At 37.9% G+C, this 17,121-nt stretch overlaps 2 protein-coding genes across 2 annotated transcripts; one reads left to right on the top strand and one right to left on the bottom strand.

Annotated features, from left to right (window-relative positions):
• The first annotated feature begins 413 nt into the window (after positions 1-413).
• On the top strand, positions 414-5,046 carry LOC103464902 (uncharacterized). Its single transcript, XM_008409297.2, has 4 exons — positions 414-596; positions 1,920-2,035; positions 2,958-3,179; positions 3,714-5,046. The coding sequence occupies exons 1-4, from the start codon at positions 482-484 to the stop codon at positions 3,735-3,737; spliced, it is 477 nt and encodes a 158-aa protein (XP_008407519.1). The 5' UTR covers positions 414-481; the 3' UTR covers positions 3,738-5,046.
• Positions 5,047-9,435: 4,389 nt separating this feature from the next.
• Positions 9,436-16,720, bottom strand: LOC103464901 (adenosine receptor A1-like). Its single transcript, XM_008409296.2, has 3 exons — positions 15,618-16,720; positions 11,694-11,988; positions 9,436-10,717 (listed from the first exon to the last, which is right to left on the bottom strand). The coding sequence occupies exons 1-3, from the start codon at positions 15,944-15,946 to the stop codon at positions 10,334-10,336; spliced, it is 1,008 nt and encodes a 335-aa protein (XP_008407518.1). The 5' UTR covers positions 15,947-16,720; the 3' UTR covers positions 9,436-10,333.
• Between the last annotated feature and the right edge of the window lie 401 nt (positions 16,721-17,121).

A 17,121-nucleotide genomic window follows, 5' to 3' on the forward strand; every position in this document is an offset into this window, starting at 1 on the left:
ATATTAGTCTGAACGCACAGATAAGATGAGCTTTTATAGCATTTCACACAACTTCAAGTGAGGGAACAGAGCTACTGAGCTCTTATTGCTTTCTAATGCTGATCTGGTTTAGAAGCGTTTGCTTTTCGTCTGAGTACGAGATATGCATATTTTTAATCAATCAACGGTTGTTGTTTTTTTGTTTGTTTGTTTTTTGTTTGTTTTTGTTTTCTGGATATTCCTTTTGTTATGGAAGTGGCGCATTTTGTCGCTATAGTGAGATGTTAATTGTGTTCTATTTGGTAAATTCAGACGGAGTTGGGGCATGATCGTAGTTGTATTGTGAAAATGGTTCATGGGCCGGTGCTACATGTTGACGCCCAGACTTGCAACAGCTTGACGGATCCTGAGGTTCCATTAAAGAAGAGCCCCGCCCTGCTTAGTCAGACTGCGCCTGCGCACGCAGTGAAGGTCCTTCTTTACTTCCTTCAGCCGGCAGATAATGGCTCCTAATATAAAGGCACAGACAGAATCGGTAGTTTATTATCTACTGGCAGATGAAGATGAATGCGATCGGTCGTATGGAGATGTGGAATCTGACAGCAAAGAAGCCCCAGGTAAGTGTTTTTGTTTTCCTCTGTGTGTTCGTGACCGGTCACCACTCCTGCTTTCATTTTTTTTGCCCCGGAACAAAATTTGCTATGTCATTGACTGTTCATTTCTCTTTTTATTTCATTTATCCTAAATGGTTTCATTTCAAATGTCAGCCGTTTCGTGTTTCTGTATTGTTTTGTCAGTCTAAAGCCTACACCGATCACGGACATCATTACGATCACCTGCTCCCAGTGTTGGACCCCAAATAATGTGATGTAGCATCTGACGTCACAGTGGGGACCGGCACGCCCCACATATTCACATATGAATGGTCTTGATCCAGATCTGGGGATTTGGGAGGCAAAACCGCATTAAATCGCTATTGTGCTCGTCAAAAAAAAACCCAACCCTGAGCTTTCATGGATGAGGTCATGATCATGTGCATAACATGAATGTATTCTATTCATTCATAACTGTATAGTTTTGTGAACTTGTATTTTACATTACTTTCTAGATTATTTTAAATATTTTTGTATGTGTATCTGTGTGCTTCCATATTCACTCAGTTTTCTGCTGATAAACTTGAATTTCCCCATGTGGAAATGTCTATTATATTCCTTACCATTTTACGAGGTCTTTTGCTATGTCCTATTATCTATAATTTACTTTTTGCTCGTATTTGTGCTTCCATTTGGGTCTCTACAAAAACAGAAAAAAACGCTTAAACATTAATTTTGTGGCATTAAGTTAAAGGTCAAATGGAGACTACTTTAGTTTTTCAAATAACTGTTTAATTTGATGGTGTGCAGTACAAATATCAATTGAATTTCATTTTCTTTAAATGGGGCCAAATCATACCACTATATTATAAAAAGTGTATGAAAATCAGAGTTTGAAATTTCCTTCTGACGTCCTTCTGACGTCACATATTGACGTCCGGAGCAATATGTGACGCCTTTATGGCCAAACGCAATCCTCAGTGTTTCAGATTTCCTAGTTAGCACTGGGCTCAGTCTGTCTCAAACATCTAAAGCAAAAAATTAAGCTACATGCTGGAGATGCTCTGATTCAATTGTCTGGCTAACACTATTTTGCCTTTATTCTTGTTCAATTTTTTTCTACTTCTATCAAATTGATATTGTGGACAAAATGCTAATGTGCTTCCTAATGCATCCCACTCACTAACAAGTGCCATGATACAGAGTTAATTCACTAATTCACCTGTCTGTGGTCATAATGTTATGCCCGATTGGTTGTTCTCACTGAAATTTAATGCATACCGTGTCTAAGCTGCTTGTTAACTGTTTTTTTTGTTTTTTTTGTTTGTTTGTTTCTAATCTTTTCAGGCGACTTTGACCCAGTGATAATTGCGGATAGGCTGAGAACTATCGGTGATGCTCTGAATAAAGACCAGAGTTTTACTAAAGCAATTAAGGATCTAACTGAAGCAGTTACAGAAGAGGTACGTTAGCACAATGTATGACTATGAGCCTATTTGAGTTTACAGTAGGGGGGGTCATCTGCAACAAACCTGCGTATGTACATTTCTAAATGCTGCATCTGTTCAAATGTGCTGAGATGTGAATTATCTTTCTAAAACATAAAGTGTCTGTAGTTGGATTTAGCATCACACATTTCTTGGTATTTGTCCATGTTAAAGCTAGACATCGCACGGACAAGTTTAAACAAAAGCCATGTTCATTTACAGCAGATAAAAGGATAAACCAGAGCAGCTTTGCTGTAATACAAAACTTTCTGTATCTGCTAAAGTCTTGCTCTCCTTTTTCATTGATGAATGAATGAACTGCAGACATGTCTGGACTTGCCATAGAAAATACAGTTTCCTTTTAAAATGCTTCTTGCATGTTGTCACTTCCTCTCACTTACTTTCAAATTCTTCACTAATGCTGGAAGAAAAGCCCATTTTAAATATTAATCCTGCAGCAGCAACTTTCACTCAGAGTGACAGTGTCAGCATGACCTAGAAATGTTTAGTGCGGCACATTCACTGATTGTCAAAACATAGGAGTTTTTCATGCTTTTCACCTTGTCGGTCACAATTCAGGTTCAAAATTAGTCAATGATGGTCAATAGACATTATTCTCAGTGCATCTTTAGTGTTGAGATATTTGTTAGGGGTACTCTGACCACACAATTCACCTATTTGAATTGTGTGGTCACCTATTTGCAGATTCCACTATTTATAGAATTTTCTGTGTAAAATTACTCCAAACTATTTGTGGGAACAAATATGTCTCTTCGCAAATTTTTCTTGGTTCGTGCCTATCAGCTTTTGCTGCTCCATTTTATTTGTAAATGATAAAACCATAATATTTCTCTTTTTAGTCTTGGAAACAGAATAACCTGAACTGTATTTCCCCCAGGCTGTAGCTACAGTGTTCGAGCAAAGTGTGGAGACCCTGTGTGAAACCTACGTCTCTCGGGAAGCTGCGCTAGCCCCGGAGTTGCAGCTGATCCATGCATCAGTGGCATTGGGGCTCTATTTGAAGAAGAACTCTCCAGCTCTTAAAGACAAAGTGAGGAACGCTATGAGTAACTTCCTCAACAGTCGTGTCAGTAGATGGGTTGCTCAACAAGGTGGTTGGGTAAGTGCATGTCTAAGATACTTTTCAGTTGCATACCAAGTATTTATCACTTCAAGCCTTCGTTTGGCTGTTGCACTTCGAATAACGACATTGAATGGAAATGGCAAGAAAATTACTCCACCCCAGTTGTCGAGATTTAATGCATACTATAAATATTTTTCTTTCTGTAGCTTTTACTTTTTTTTAAAACCACAAACACTACTTTTTGTATACCAGAAGTAAACAAAATCATAAAGATGGGTGGAATGTGAACATAATCTCTCTATAACATCTCATAATTTGCTAAATCATGCACTTGCAAGATTTACAGTACATGCATTTAAATATCTGACTGTAACAAGTAGTGATTTTTCAATTTAAAAAACTTTCTAGATCTGCCTAATATTCACAATAATAATAATAATGATGGCAATTGCAATACAAAATTTTCCTCTACAGTCTTTGTTCCTTTATTTTATAACCTGATATGTTTTATTTCAAACAAAAATATACAATTAAGTGTTAAACTTTTTTTTTTCTGTTTTTTTTTTTCAGGATAAAGTGCCAGTCGCCATGTAAGTCTTGCCAAATGAATGTCCATGTAATGAAGATCGGCAGCTTGAAAAAGCCAAACATCAGCAGCCTTCCGCTTTTTGATCGGTGATGTTTAGGGTTTTTGCTAATGCACACAACGACACGTGATAATAAACTAAGCCTTCTCATCAGACCATGCCTTTGCAAAAACAAAGAAAACTTGACGTACTTAATGTTCAATTATGGATAAGTTTGAACTCAAACTGTGAAAAAAAAATTACATCAATGATATTTTTATTGTCAACCTTCTAGCAAATATTTTAGGATTTTGGAGATTTGATACTGTGAAACTCCAAGCTGAGTGGAAAAATTACAAAGCTTGATGCTACAACAACCGTGTTTCACTGCAGACAAAGTTCTCTTTATTTGTTTTTGCCATTAAAGATTTGCGTTCTCGGTTAGATTATACAGGATTTATTACAAATTAAAGGTGGAAATCATTTTGAAATGGCAACCCTGGCATTGTAACAACTGTGTTTATATGTTTTAGATCTGGATGATGCCTTATAAGTACAATTTCTTAAACAGCCAAAATGTAAATTAAGATGGGAAAGCAACAAAATAAAAGGATAAAAATGCTGTTGAAACGTTTATCTTTGTAAGAACATGTTGTTATTAGAGAACAATCTCTCTACCATCACTGGATCTCCATTACATCTCTACTTGGATTGTTGAACAATTTTCATGGTCTTGACTTCAGCCTTTTTAGTATGGATTTTGTTTTTCTTCAGGTTTTTCTTTTCCATTTCTTAACAAATCAAATGACTACGTGAAACCTCAATGACTGTTTTATTTTTGATCCTATGAATTGTCCAAGTGCAAATATTTATTAAATCTTTGCAGATGAGCCAGTTCATGTTGTTCTTTGAACACTTATGACCCTCTCTCTTCTGCATTAATTTTAGCATTACTTTATAAACTTGGTCTTCTTCTTGGGATAAGGTACATTTAAAATGCAAATACTTTAAAATGTTTTCCGTCTCTCTTAATTAAAAACATTAAAGCACAAATACGGGTTTATGAATCTATTATCCTTTGGTGTTCAATTTCTTCCTTTCTAACACTGTTTATAATAAAAACAAATGTGTACGTGTTCTACCATTTGTATGTTGTTGATTATGGGTGACTGATTTGGTGTCATAGTTAAATGTGAATGGTTTGTCACTTATTTTACCAACTGAGCTCAAGCCAACTGTAACAAATGTTAGCAAATGTTTTTTCGGAGATCTTTTGCTTGTACCATTGTGCCATTGTTTTTGTAATGATTAAAATAAAATTATTTTGTGCTACTTTTGAATGACTTGACATGCTCAACAAAGGTCAATTTTATGTTGTTTTTTTGACTGAGTACCTTGATGTGTTTGAAGTCCTTGTGAGGATAAAATAGAAACCACTAGATGGCAGAGATTTGTCAGAACACAAGTTCCCATCCCTGTGGTTTAGTTTAACAGACAAAACTGACTTATCTAGGGAAGAGCATGATTTAAAAAAAAACAATAAAGACATCCTTATACATTATTCATACAACAGAATCTGCTGGCGGTTCCCTTTTTTATTTTATAACATTTATAACTTATTTATAACATCTCTAATCTCTAGTTAATATGAAATTATTCTTGCAGAGTAGGTTTATGGGGAAAAAAGTGTCCAGGTATTGACATTAAACAAATAAGGCTCCAGTTTACAAAGCTAAACGCTGACGCACACTAAATTCTGAGTGGTGTGCGTTTTTCACTATGTATGGTAAAAGACATACACCATATTGAAGATTGTTCAATTTGCTGTTCAGGGTTGCATCATCATGCATCATTTTGCTAAGGAAGCACTGCTTCCTTAGCAAAAAAGTAGCAAACAACTCCGAGCACGTCTGGGTTCTTCCCTGGGTATTATGCTACATTGTAACAAGCTGGATTATTCTAAAATTTGTGGTAAAACCAAAACTGAAAGTATGTTGTCAAAATTTTTCATGTAATATGAAAAAAACTGATCACTGAGGCTACACAGTTAAAAGTTGATAGCACATTTTCTTTGTAGTAAGAGGGATCTTAAACCATGATGTTTGTATTCTCTCCCCATTTTGCTACTCCTGCTTCCTAACACAGTCAAAAAGCATGTTTTCAAATAAACTGTAGTCTAAGAGCTCAAGCTGGTCACCGAAAATAGATTGATTTAATTACTGCAAATTTATTTTAAATTACAATATATTTGTATTTTACAGAATTACAGCTATCAAAATATGTCAACCTACTTATGCGAGTGACGCTTTGAAAGCAAGCTAAGGTGTGCATACTCAAGCAACAGCGCCCTCTGGAGTCAATTTATTGTAACACAGACCCAACATGCATACATTTGTTTAATAAACTGTCAAAATTTGAGTTTAAACATTTGACAGATTATATTTTTCAGCCCACTCTTTGGTGGGCTAGATCCAGTTTCTGAGAGTTGAAAACTTTACCCATTATTCTTGGCCAAACCCACGTTGAACTCATTTGTGTTTAATTAACCCAAACCAAGATTGGTTCATATTTGGTTCAGGACTGGGTCAGCAAAGAAACCTAACCTCAGTTGTTTTCCTACCGTTCAGTGTTTAGAGTTGACCTTCATCAACATAAGTTATGTTACCTTGTTAAAAAGTCTGCTTATGCTTTGCCACATGTGATTGCCCACACACAATGGTGTAATTTTATGATTCATGCAATCACTGCAGTTCTTCCCATCAATACTTAGGGATGTTTCTGAATGTTCTCTGAATCATTCTGTCTCCCACAAGTTTGATCCTGGAGAGAAAAAACACATGGCCCAAATCTTGATGGGTTATTTGCTTTTGCAGCCCACATGATTGCATCAGAATATTTTGACTTCACGCCACTGGAATTTCATCATTTGGCCGAACAACATTTATAAATGACTGCTTTGCAGAATAAAATGACAGGCACCTAAAAACAAATTGTCTGTTGATTTCCAGTTACATGTTTCTGTAACTGGAAGCTGAACTCTTGACAACTAAACATATTTCTCTTTTTTATGTTTTGTCCTTATTCCTTGCTGAAATCTGGTTGCATAAAAAGTGCCTGTTCACAGATATTATACGTAGAAAAGTATGTCGAATCTACATGCACTATGAGCAATATCTTCTCAACACAATCTGCATTTCCTGTTTCTTAGAATTACATTTCTGCTGTATTATTCTGCAACTATCGTGTTTATCGTAAGGTACAAAAGAATAAGCTAATATTTCATCTCTCCACGTCTTGCTAGAATAATTCATGAGCTTAATAAGATCAAATATTTTTTGTTCCGAGTAATGTAAACCATCAGTATAGCAGCACTTAACAGCGAGGAAACAAAAAGCAAAAGGACAAACTAAAAACAGTTTGTGAGAGAAATCAAGAAACCGTGAAGGCACTTCTGGAGGCAGCAAATACTCCAGGCAGGTCTGATAGCAGTTCTGTGGAACGACGACAAGGGCAACCTGTCAGGCAGAGTAAAAAACAAAGTAAAAATAATCAAAAATAAATAAATAAATACTTCAAGCAGGAACAGAGATCTTTATATAAAGGGCAAACCACATTCAATATTCAGCTGTGGAGAAAGTAAGTTCAGAGGCAAAACAAAATGGAATGCAAGTGGAAGAAAGAACTTTATTAAAATGAAATGGTAAGTACAGCTCCTCCTTTTTTTCTTTGCTGGTTAAGTTACAGTGTTTCAGTAGATTTCCTGCCCGAAGGCTGCTCAGATTAATTTTGATAATAAAGACTTTGCCATCTAAATACTTGCTGCCTGCTGACTCAGTGCCCTTCATTTGGATCCCTCAATGAGTTTTTTTCCACAAAACATGAATTATTCAGCCTCTGACAACTGAACTGACACACTTTGATCATTCCAAGAAAGTGTATCTCCAAAAATATTTTACCTCTATAAATTATGCACTTAGTCATTTTAATAATGTAGAATAGAAAGCTGTCAGTGGACTTCAATGCTCATTCTCTTGTACCAAATAATGATTTCAATTAAAATATAATCTGCAAATAAATGATGAAATACAATCTTAATCCTTTGGAGCTTCATACACATTGCCCCAGTTCCAGTATTAACATCAGTAAATTAACAATTTTGATGTATTACCCTAACCCCGATTCAATACTTTGTTCAACTACATTTTGCTGCATCTTGATTATCTTGATTTATCTAGATTTTTTTATTTCTTACTTTACCAGTGATCTACATCTGAAGAATAAGACTTTTTCCCATTTCTTCTTTCAGAAATAGCCCACGCACAGAAAATGAAAGAAAGTAATCACGTGGATACATTATTATATTATGGCGATGCAGCATTTGAAACGCACTCAGTCTTATTAAATTAGAATGCTCAAGTGTATGTTTTTTTCTTTTCTCTGTAAAATCTATGCAAAACCTGTACTTCTGTATAACAGGTTTCTGCCTAAGAAGCAACTCTTTCTGAAATATAAACTCTAGATTTGGTTTTACTTCTTTCCTGCATTCGTGCTTAGAAGCCCCTCACTTATTCACCCACTGTCGGCCAAATAACAGAAATCTGTGATGCATGCCTTCAGAGAAAAACAAAATAGCCCTTGACTGCCTTAACATGTTATACAGAGCGCCATGGAGAGAAGAATGAAAATTTAAAAATAAAGTAAGAAAATAAATCTGTTTAAGTTGTGATTCTTCAAAATTTGAGTGCAAATAATGCATTACAAATCCAAAACCCCTCAACATTTTTTCTGGCTGGTGAAATAAGAGGTGATTAGAGGTCGGACTTCCAGCTCTTTGCAAACAACAGCTGTGAATTTGTCACTGCACAGCTGTTCTCTCAGTGAGATGAATTAGTGTCTCCTACCAGCACCTACATGAGTTGGTTACATTGGGTTTTCTGTATAATATTAATGTCAGCAGTCATAGATTACCATGTGCATAACATACAGCATCAATTGTGATTCACTTTACACAAGCAACAGTAATTAAAGTATCCCTGCCCTGAAAGGAAAATTAATTAAAAACTTTGAAAAAGTGAACGGCCAGCCGAGTGTGCAGTGAGGATAAAAGGACTCATTCAAACAGAGCTGAGAAGATGAAGGAGCACCAGCATTCTTTGAATGCGTTGATCTTTAATTAAAACTCTGATGTGGCTGCAGTTATATGACCAATGTGTTTGTGGGTTTTAAGCATTGTGTCTACAAATATCTAATTAAAAGCAAGAGTTATTAGGTAGGATTAGTTATTTTGTCAGTCGAATGGTCTTAGGCCCCAGCAACACTGCTCCAGATCCATCCATCCATCCATCCATACACCCTTGTCCCTTAGTGGGGTCGGGAGGGTTGCTGGTGCCCATCTCCAGCTAACGTTCAGGGCGAGAGGCGGGATCACCCTGGACAGGTCGCCACTCTGTCGCAAGGCAACACAGAGACACACAGGACAAACGACCATGCACCCACACACTCACACCTAGGGGAAATTTGGAGAAGCCAATTATGTTTGGGGGGTAGATAGGAGGAGGGTCATCTAAACGCTCTGTGGGACTGCAATCAGAACTGTTGTAATACCCATCCGGCACCACAAGGTGGGATAAACCTTAAGTTTCATAACATCAAGATTCAGCACAAGAAGCTTCTGAACAGGCCTGAAGCAAGGCTCGGCTAAAAAAACAATATGGTTCCTATCATGAAATCTTTTCTATCTTACATTTGAAGTTTAATGGAAAAGCAGTGACAGAGGTGGGATACACAGATAAATGATTTCACTCTTGTGAAATCTACAAGAGTTGATCTTTCAGATGTCGAAGGTCATAACGTTTTATTACTAACCTTTATTATGTTAATGTTTCCAGTAGTCTCCTGGCATCTGGTCCACATGCAAAACAAATCTTTCACAATCTCAGATTTTGTCTACAAAAACTGTGTTCCCTGTAATGACAGGCCAAATAATAAATTCCATATTTTTTCAGTTATTCTCTACTCTCATGGTTTTTCTAAAAAAATACAAATAAAAATACAGAAGTGACAAAATATGGATAATTTTAAGAAATTTTAACACAGTTGGAATGAGTTTGATTATTAATGTTACTTTGATATTAATAAAACCAGAAGTTTTGCTAAAGATTCTGATTGGATCTTTTTTCCCCACGTCAACAAAGAACACACCCAACATCGTAAACCTTCTTAAAGCACCAAACTTCATTTCGAAGCTTTCCCTTCAGTCACAAAAAGTTCACCAGAGTCATTCTATTCACCAATGCTCACTTCCTTTTTGTCCTTAAGGCCACAAAATGAAGCATGTTATGAAGCAAAGACTTTAGATGAATAGACTTGAGCTCTTTCAGATGTCGAAGGCCGTAAATTGTAGTTTCAGTCAACGAACACAGTTCACAACGCTATAGTACCACATGTGCTACACATATGCACTTACTGATTTCAGTTCAAGAGATTGGTCATAAAAGCCCCGCTTTTTCCGTACCCTTAATGTCACTGGGATCTGCAGTTCCTTGAGCATCAGGTCTCTCACTTTCTGTAAACAACTGCTTTAAAAATTGTCAGTAACACAATAGCACAATTAGTTCCCAAAGGTCAAACATCGTCATCGTCATCATCATTCTGCCTGAGCCTCGTGTCGCGGCTCTGCCCTCTCTGGCTCCCTCGCTGAGGAAGACGACCGATGGGGTCCTGACACAGCATGTACTGTTTCCAGATTTTCTGAAATGCCGTGCGGAATTTCTTGATGCGGAAAGCGTAGACGATGGGGTTGACGGCTGAGTTGCCATGGGTGAGAATGATGGCGACGTAAAGGAGGGACATCGACATCTCATAGTTCGGGAGGAAGAGGGTGATGCAGTTGAGAATGTGAAGTGGGAGCCAGCTGACTGCGAAGAGGAAAAGGACGAGGGCAAGGGACTTGGCTAATTTAAGTTCTTTTCCAAAGTATCGCCTGGGATCCATGTGGCTTGCCGTCACCTTCAAAGACATTAAGAAAAATCACAAAACATTATCGGAAATGTACACTACTTCAATGAAGCAATAATGAGGTTGATCCTTTTTGAAATTATCTGCTTGATGTTACGCTTAAATTTCAATTTTTATTCTATTCTAACCCTCTAACTTTTTCCCATTTTGTGAGAGTACAGCCAAAACCTTCATTGTATTTCATTTGGGTTTTGTTGGGGTCACACAGCACTGTTTAACCCATTACCTGAAAGTAAAATGAGAATAGACCAACAGCATAACTACCTAGACATTGCCAGGCAAGGAGAAAATTGTTCAGAGAAGCAGTCAAGAAACCCATGGTGACTCTGGGTGAGCTGCACAGATCCGCAGCTCAGGTGGGATAATCTATTAATCCAGACATCTATTGGTTGTGTAAATTTGACCTTTATTAATAACTGGGAAGAAAAACACCATAGCTTCTCCTCAGTCTGCCTTGTGCTCTCTCTCCTCACATCTGCAACCAGTTTGCTAATCAGCCCAGGTCCATTGTTCCAACATTCACCCTCACAGTATTTAAATCCTTCTCCTGCTCACACTCCTTACTGGTTCCTCCTGTTTAATCCCATCAGATCCAGTTCCCCTGGTCATGCTCCTAGTGCTTTTGTTTGCCCCTGATGTTTTTTGTTTGTTCTCCCCTGGCTCCCTGTGTTCCCTGTGTTTTTTGGAGGTTTTTTCATCTCTTTTCATTAAAGCACTCAACATGATCCATGCTCCCAGCCATCCATTAACAAACTCATTTATCGTGACAGTTTTTTTTTTTTTTTTTCAACAGAGACAGAGTTGAGGGGAAGATTAACGGAGCTAAATGCTGGGCAAGTAAACCTAGTAAAGCATGAACGTTTGAAGCTGTAATGTGACAGTATGTGGAAAAAGTTTAAGGGTTGTTTTTTTACTTAAGAAAAATATTACTCAACAAAATATTCCTGTATGAATAATCAAGCCTTACCTTCTTGTTGAGCTGTTTATGGATCATGTAGAAAATCTCCACATAGATGGCCAGCATGAGCAGCAGAGGCGGCAGGACCCAGCCAAAGAAGTTAAAGTAGACCATGTAGTGCATGCTGATGACTGTCTCAAACTCGCAGGTCACCACAAGCTCTTCAGTGGTCACGGTGCCATTTTTAAGGAGAGACTGCAGGTTATTCCAGCCAAACATCGGAGTGAGCCCCACTATGATGGACACCAGCCAACACAACAGCACGGCTGTCCCAGCTCGCCACGGGGTCACCACTCGCTTGTAACTGTGGCAAAAAAAGAAGATGGGAATTGTACTCAAATGATTGTACTCAAGATTTACCCAGCTGTTGTAATTTTGCACATTTGTACACTTTCGTTTTCATCTCGGATACTTCTAAAAACAGCCCAAGCACTGTTATCTAGCAATCCCAGCCAAGCCAAGCCCTTCACCTAGAAACCCAAACGGAGCTCCAGCACATTTGGTCAGCTGGTTTTACAGCTGTACAATGACTGCTGGAAACGAGAAATGTTTTGCTGATGACTTACCATTCATAAACCACTTGTTGGTTGTATGGCTGCAAGCAGATGTGCAATTATATAATTTGGTTTGTAGCCATTTTTGCAAGTGTAAACATTGAGTTGGGGGAGGGGAGTGGGTGTGGCCAGTAGCAGCTCATTTAGATTTAAAGTGACAAGGGGTCATAAAGCAGCTCATTCTGATAAGAGCTCAAAACAGGCAGAACTGACCAGCCTAAAATCTCATTATCCAACAATGACTTAGTGTAAAAAATAGATCTCATAGATCTACCCTGACCTGTTCAAGCAAGCATGATGGGTCACTTTTTAAATCAAAGTGAAAGGATTATGTGTCCAGTGCAGTTTTGAATTTATCTTTTATGTAATTTTAACTTAATAAAAACAACAATTTGCCACTTTTGTACATTTTTGAGATCCACTGTGATGTTTTGGCTGCGTGAGAAAATTCGCCTTGGACTGTAAAACTAAATCTTGACCTCTTAAGTTAGCAACCTTGGAAAACAAATACCCTCAAGAATTTGTTTTCCTCTATTAAAACATTTTCATTTCAGTGGCAAAAAAAGATATGGATATTTTAGAGTACTCTTTCTCAAACTGCAGTCCCCGGACCGCTTATTCTTACAGTGCTCTACTCAGACATCAACAGTTATTTTTATTTAGTAAAAAAATGACTAAATTAATTAAATACAATACATAAATACAATTGATAGAAACTGGTGGATAATTTTATATTTAATGGTGCAGAAGAGAATCTTTGTTTTTTGGCAAAGCAACTCAAGTCTATTTTTTTTATTGTGTTTCTAAATTAAAAATGCTATTAATGCGCACAACATTTGTATTTAGGAACAACTTATTCTTTTTAATTTGAAGTCCTGCATGGTCCTGCATGAGCTTGCACTTTTTTAATAGTTCACCTATGCTAGAATGCAGAAATGGACCAACGCTGTGAGTAAATATTAGGAGCAAATATGAAAGGCATGTATTTCTCCTCCTTATCACAGCTGCATGTTGTCTGGGTAATCTCGCCGTCCAACTGGCCAAAAACAAACACACTGATAAAATGTGTGTTTTTATTCTTTTTCAACATTTCCTTCCTTGACAAGGAGTGAACACATTCACAAGACAAAATAATTAAAGGATGTTAAAAGAGTAGGACTACTCAAATGTAGCATCGGTATTTGTTTTAAATCCACATGTGGAGCCCAACCCTCGCAGCTGCTGGTAAAGCTGCTGCTCTCTGGCTGCATACCAATAAGCTCACCATCAGCCAAAGAAAAAAAAATGGCTGTCTAGATTCTAACTGATCTCTGTCCATCACTGATTCTCTGCAGGGTTTCCAGTTGTTTTCCAGCACCTGTAAATCCTTTCCAAGCTCACCAGCAAAGCACGAAAAACACATTTCAAATCTAAGGCCAACCTTATCAACAAATACAAACACCTCAGCTATAAAAAGCAATCAGTGCTTAAAGCATGTCACTGCACAGTCCCAAGGGAGGCACGAGGAGGGGAAATCAATTTCTGGTTCAAGTTACGGCTAAATAAAATTCATTCAAGACTGAAATGTGAATATGATTAAAATAGTAAATAGATCTTATATGGCATGAAAATATATTTTTTTAATTGTGTGCATGACATGGACACCCTGAACAAGCTCCTTTTTTATGCACTAAATCAGTGTTTTTCAGCCCTGGTCCTCACCGCCCCCCTGCTCTGCATGTTTTAGATGTGCTTCTATTCCAGAAGAGCTGATTCAAATGATTGCATGACCATAAAGTACTTCAGAAGCCTGTTAATCACCCAGAGATACAATTCAGGTGTGTAGCAGAAGGGAAAAACCTAAAACATGCAGGACAGGAGGGCGATGAGAACCAGAGTTGAGAATCACTGCACTATGCAACAAAAGATTATATAGTCAGCTGCAGTGTACAGTATAGTTTTTATGTTAGCTAACACCAATACAACACATTGTACTAATATAGAAAATAAGCAACAGAATATTGTCACTGACTGACGACTGACCCAGACGTAGTGCATTGAGCCATATTTCCCATATCAATATCCATTTTTGCTTGTTAATTTATTCTTACAAAGATATTAGTTATTTAGCAATTTTGTGATGTTGATACATCTTCATTTTGTTGTGGAATTTGTTTGTATAATCTCCCAACATGTCTCAAGCAGGCAGACATGTCCAGCAGAGCCCTGAACAGTTAGACCATCAGTATTCACATAATGGCCAATAAATTAGAAATGTTTCCTGATTAATGTCACTTTAACTTGTATTGATGTCCTTTCACGGAAAGAGCCGGACATGTGCACGAGCATTTGTTTCTATGTGTGTGTTGGCTTGCTGGCTTGACAAATTACACAATCCAAGAAGCATCCACCGTGAGCCTATTGACCAATCATGCATTCTCTGACACAGACCCTTTTATTGGCTGATTGTCCAATGGCTCAACCTTGGCAGGTCTATGAAAAATCTAAGAACACGTGAGGGCACAAAACATGATTAGGCACCAAGCTTTAAAATCTTCTCAGAAAATTATTTTGAGAAATATTGACTCTTTTTTTATCTTTATTTATGAAATAAGCAGTACTCAGAAATAATTTTTAGCTTCCGTTTTGTACTTTTTAGATGATATTAACACATTGGATTTGTAAAACTATAGTGTTGATCTGAATTTGTGCTTTGGCATCTGTTTATTTTTATGTAATGCTTTTAATCTTGTGGCTGAGCTGAGTTTTAAAGCAATGCTTAAAGGTTTCTGTGATTTAAGTCTTCCCTTAGATTTCTTGTGTATAAATGATATTAAACAAACCTCTCGAACCTCGATATAGAATCTATAGACTGAGCTAATAGTGATGGCAATAAGGCATTCCATCCTCGAATATAAATAATCAATATCCCAGCAGAAACATTATAACTTTTGGTCAGCATTTATAAAAATAAGAACGATTTTTTTCATGAAATACTTAAATAGGTGTATAAACATAGACAGAAAGATTACATCTTATTTTTAGCTGATGCTGCTTGTTTTGTTACATTTTCAGAGGCGACCTCTCATTTCCAATCAAAAACAAACTTCTAAGAATTCGATTAATTTAAAATCTAAATCTGTCAGGGGTGTGATTAATCTGAATTCTAATGTTATATTTAAAAGACCAATGTGAAATCAGATTGTGGCTTAAGAAAAAACAACATATGCAATAAAAATAAAAACCTCAAAAGGCACCCACCACACAAAGCAGCAGGAGTAAAAGGAAACCCTGGAGAGAACATTCTCAGCGCGCTTATAGGTTCAGGCTGACACAAAGCCTCCGGACACATGAGACAACGTATTTAAAAACTATAGTGAAAATTCACCTTTAGGCCTACCTCATGGGTATTTTGACTCTCAGATAACGATCGATAGCGATGGCCAGCAGCGCAAGGATTGAACTTTGGGTCAGGACGAGCACCGTGCAGGCGAACAACAGGCAGCTGTAGAAGTGTGTCTGGAGCCCGATGCTGATGGTTATGGCCAGCGGGATGACAAGAGCCCCGACCGCAATGTCAGCCAAGGCCAAAGAGACGATGAAGCAGAACGTGGTGTCTCTCAGAGACCGGTTGATGCGAACAGCCCAGACGACCATCACGTTGCCGATGACCGAGGACACGGCGATCACCACCTCCATTCCGATGTAGAGAGGCAGAGCCGAAGCCATGGTCACAGATGCCTGATCGGAGGTGCGCTCAGAGTGAACACGTCGAAGGAGTCATCGGTTTGAGTTTGTGGGCATCGACCGAGACACCCTTGCTTAGGTTTCGCATTTTCTTTTTTCTTTTTTTTATGTCACAGAGCAGAAGAAGAAGAAGAAGGACTCTGACGCTCGGGGATTATTTAGGATGTGAGTACAGGACGTGCAGTCTGGACGCGCGCCAGACGCAAAACTTCATCAGTTTCCGAGAAAGAAGTGTCCTCCCCTCCACTCCACCCCGACGCGCCGTAGTCCGGCTGGCTGAGGAGCGGGACGGAGCACCGGAGAAGAGAATGAGTCATGAACAGATCCCCAAAGAGCGGATTAACAGATCTGGTATATCTTCAGAGGGTCAAAACACACGGAATCCACCCCCGGAGTCCGAAAAAAAAAAGAAAAGAAAAAAAAACTGTATCTGAGTCATTTCAATAATTGCGCTCTGTTTTTATGCCTCAGTCTTCAAAAGAAAAATTTTTTTTATTTTTCCTCCGGGGTCCTCTTTATGATGTTCCTAAATAAATATGATGACGCTCAAGTAGAGAGCTCATATTATTAGAAGTCCATCTCTTGTTTTGTGCAAAGTCACATGTCTGACAGACTGAAAGCTCTCCCTCTGTGGGAGTGGACAAATGAAGTCTTCGGGAGGATTCACACGGCAGGTGCATCCCATTCTAAAAATGCCTGATCGTGTCAATTATTTACAAGCAAAGCATTTACTTTTCCCAGGAAAAAGTATATGTCTTCCTCGGATGTTTCATCCTTTTAGTGCGCTGATATTTTTAACACAGATAAATGTCTTAAAGTCAAGGGTGAAAGGTGTCCGAATTATTTAAAAATACATTAGTGGTTGATTGCATAAATATTCACCCCCTTCAATACTATGGAACTAATTAAAAAGAGAACCAACGACGGAAAGTCAGCAGCATTTCAGTGAGTGAAACGGAGGTCACATGTTGATGTGTGTGAGCTCATCATAAATACTCATAGGTCCACTCTCAAGCAAAGAGGAGAAAAGATCACTGAATTAAGAAATGTCTACAGAGAGTGGCCACCAATACAACCTACAATACAACCACTGAATGGGTTAAAAGCTTTGGTGGCTCATTCTTGGGTCCAATGAGACAAAAAAGAAAAGTACAAGT

The sequence above is a fragment of the Poecilia reticulata genome, linkage group LG5, assembly GCF_000633615.1.
Source record: "Poecilia reticulata strain Guanapo linkage group LG5, Guppy_female_1.0+MT, whole genome shotgun sequence".
NCBI lineage: Eukaryota > Metazoa > Chordata > Actinopteri > Cyprinodontiformes > Poeciliidae > Poecilia > Poecilia reticulata.

Coding starts and splice junctions, on each gene's coding strand:
- LOC103464902 (XM_008409297.2), top strand. CDS start 482: ATGGCTCCTAATATAAAGGCACAGACAGAATCGGTAGTTTATTATCTA. Junction 2,036..2,957: donor CTGAAGCAGTTACAGAAGAG/GTACGTTAGCAC, acceptor TATTTCCCCCAG/GCTGTAGCTACAGTGTTCGA. Junction 3,180..3,713: donor TTGCTCAACAAGGTGGTTGG/GTAAGTGCATGT, acceptor TTTTTTTTTCAG/GATAAAGTGCCAGTCGCCAT.
- LOC103464901 (XM_008409296.2), bottom strand. CDS start 15,946: ATGGCTTCGGCTCTGCCTCTCTACATCGGAATGGAGGTGGTGATCGCC. Junction 11,989..15,617: donor AGAGTCAAAATACCCATGAG/GTAGGCCTAAAG, acceptor TTTTTGCCACAG/TTACAAGCGAGTGGTGACCC. Junction 10,718..11,693: donor ATAAACAGCTCAACAAGAAG/GTAAGGCTTGAT, acceptor ATGTCTTTGAAG/GTGACGGCAAGCCACATGGA.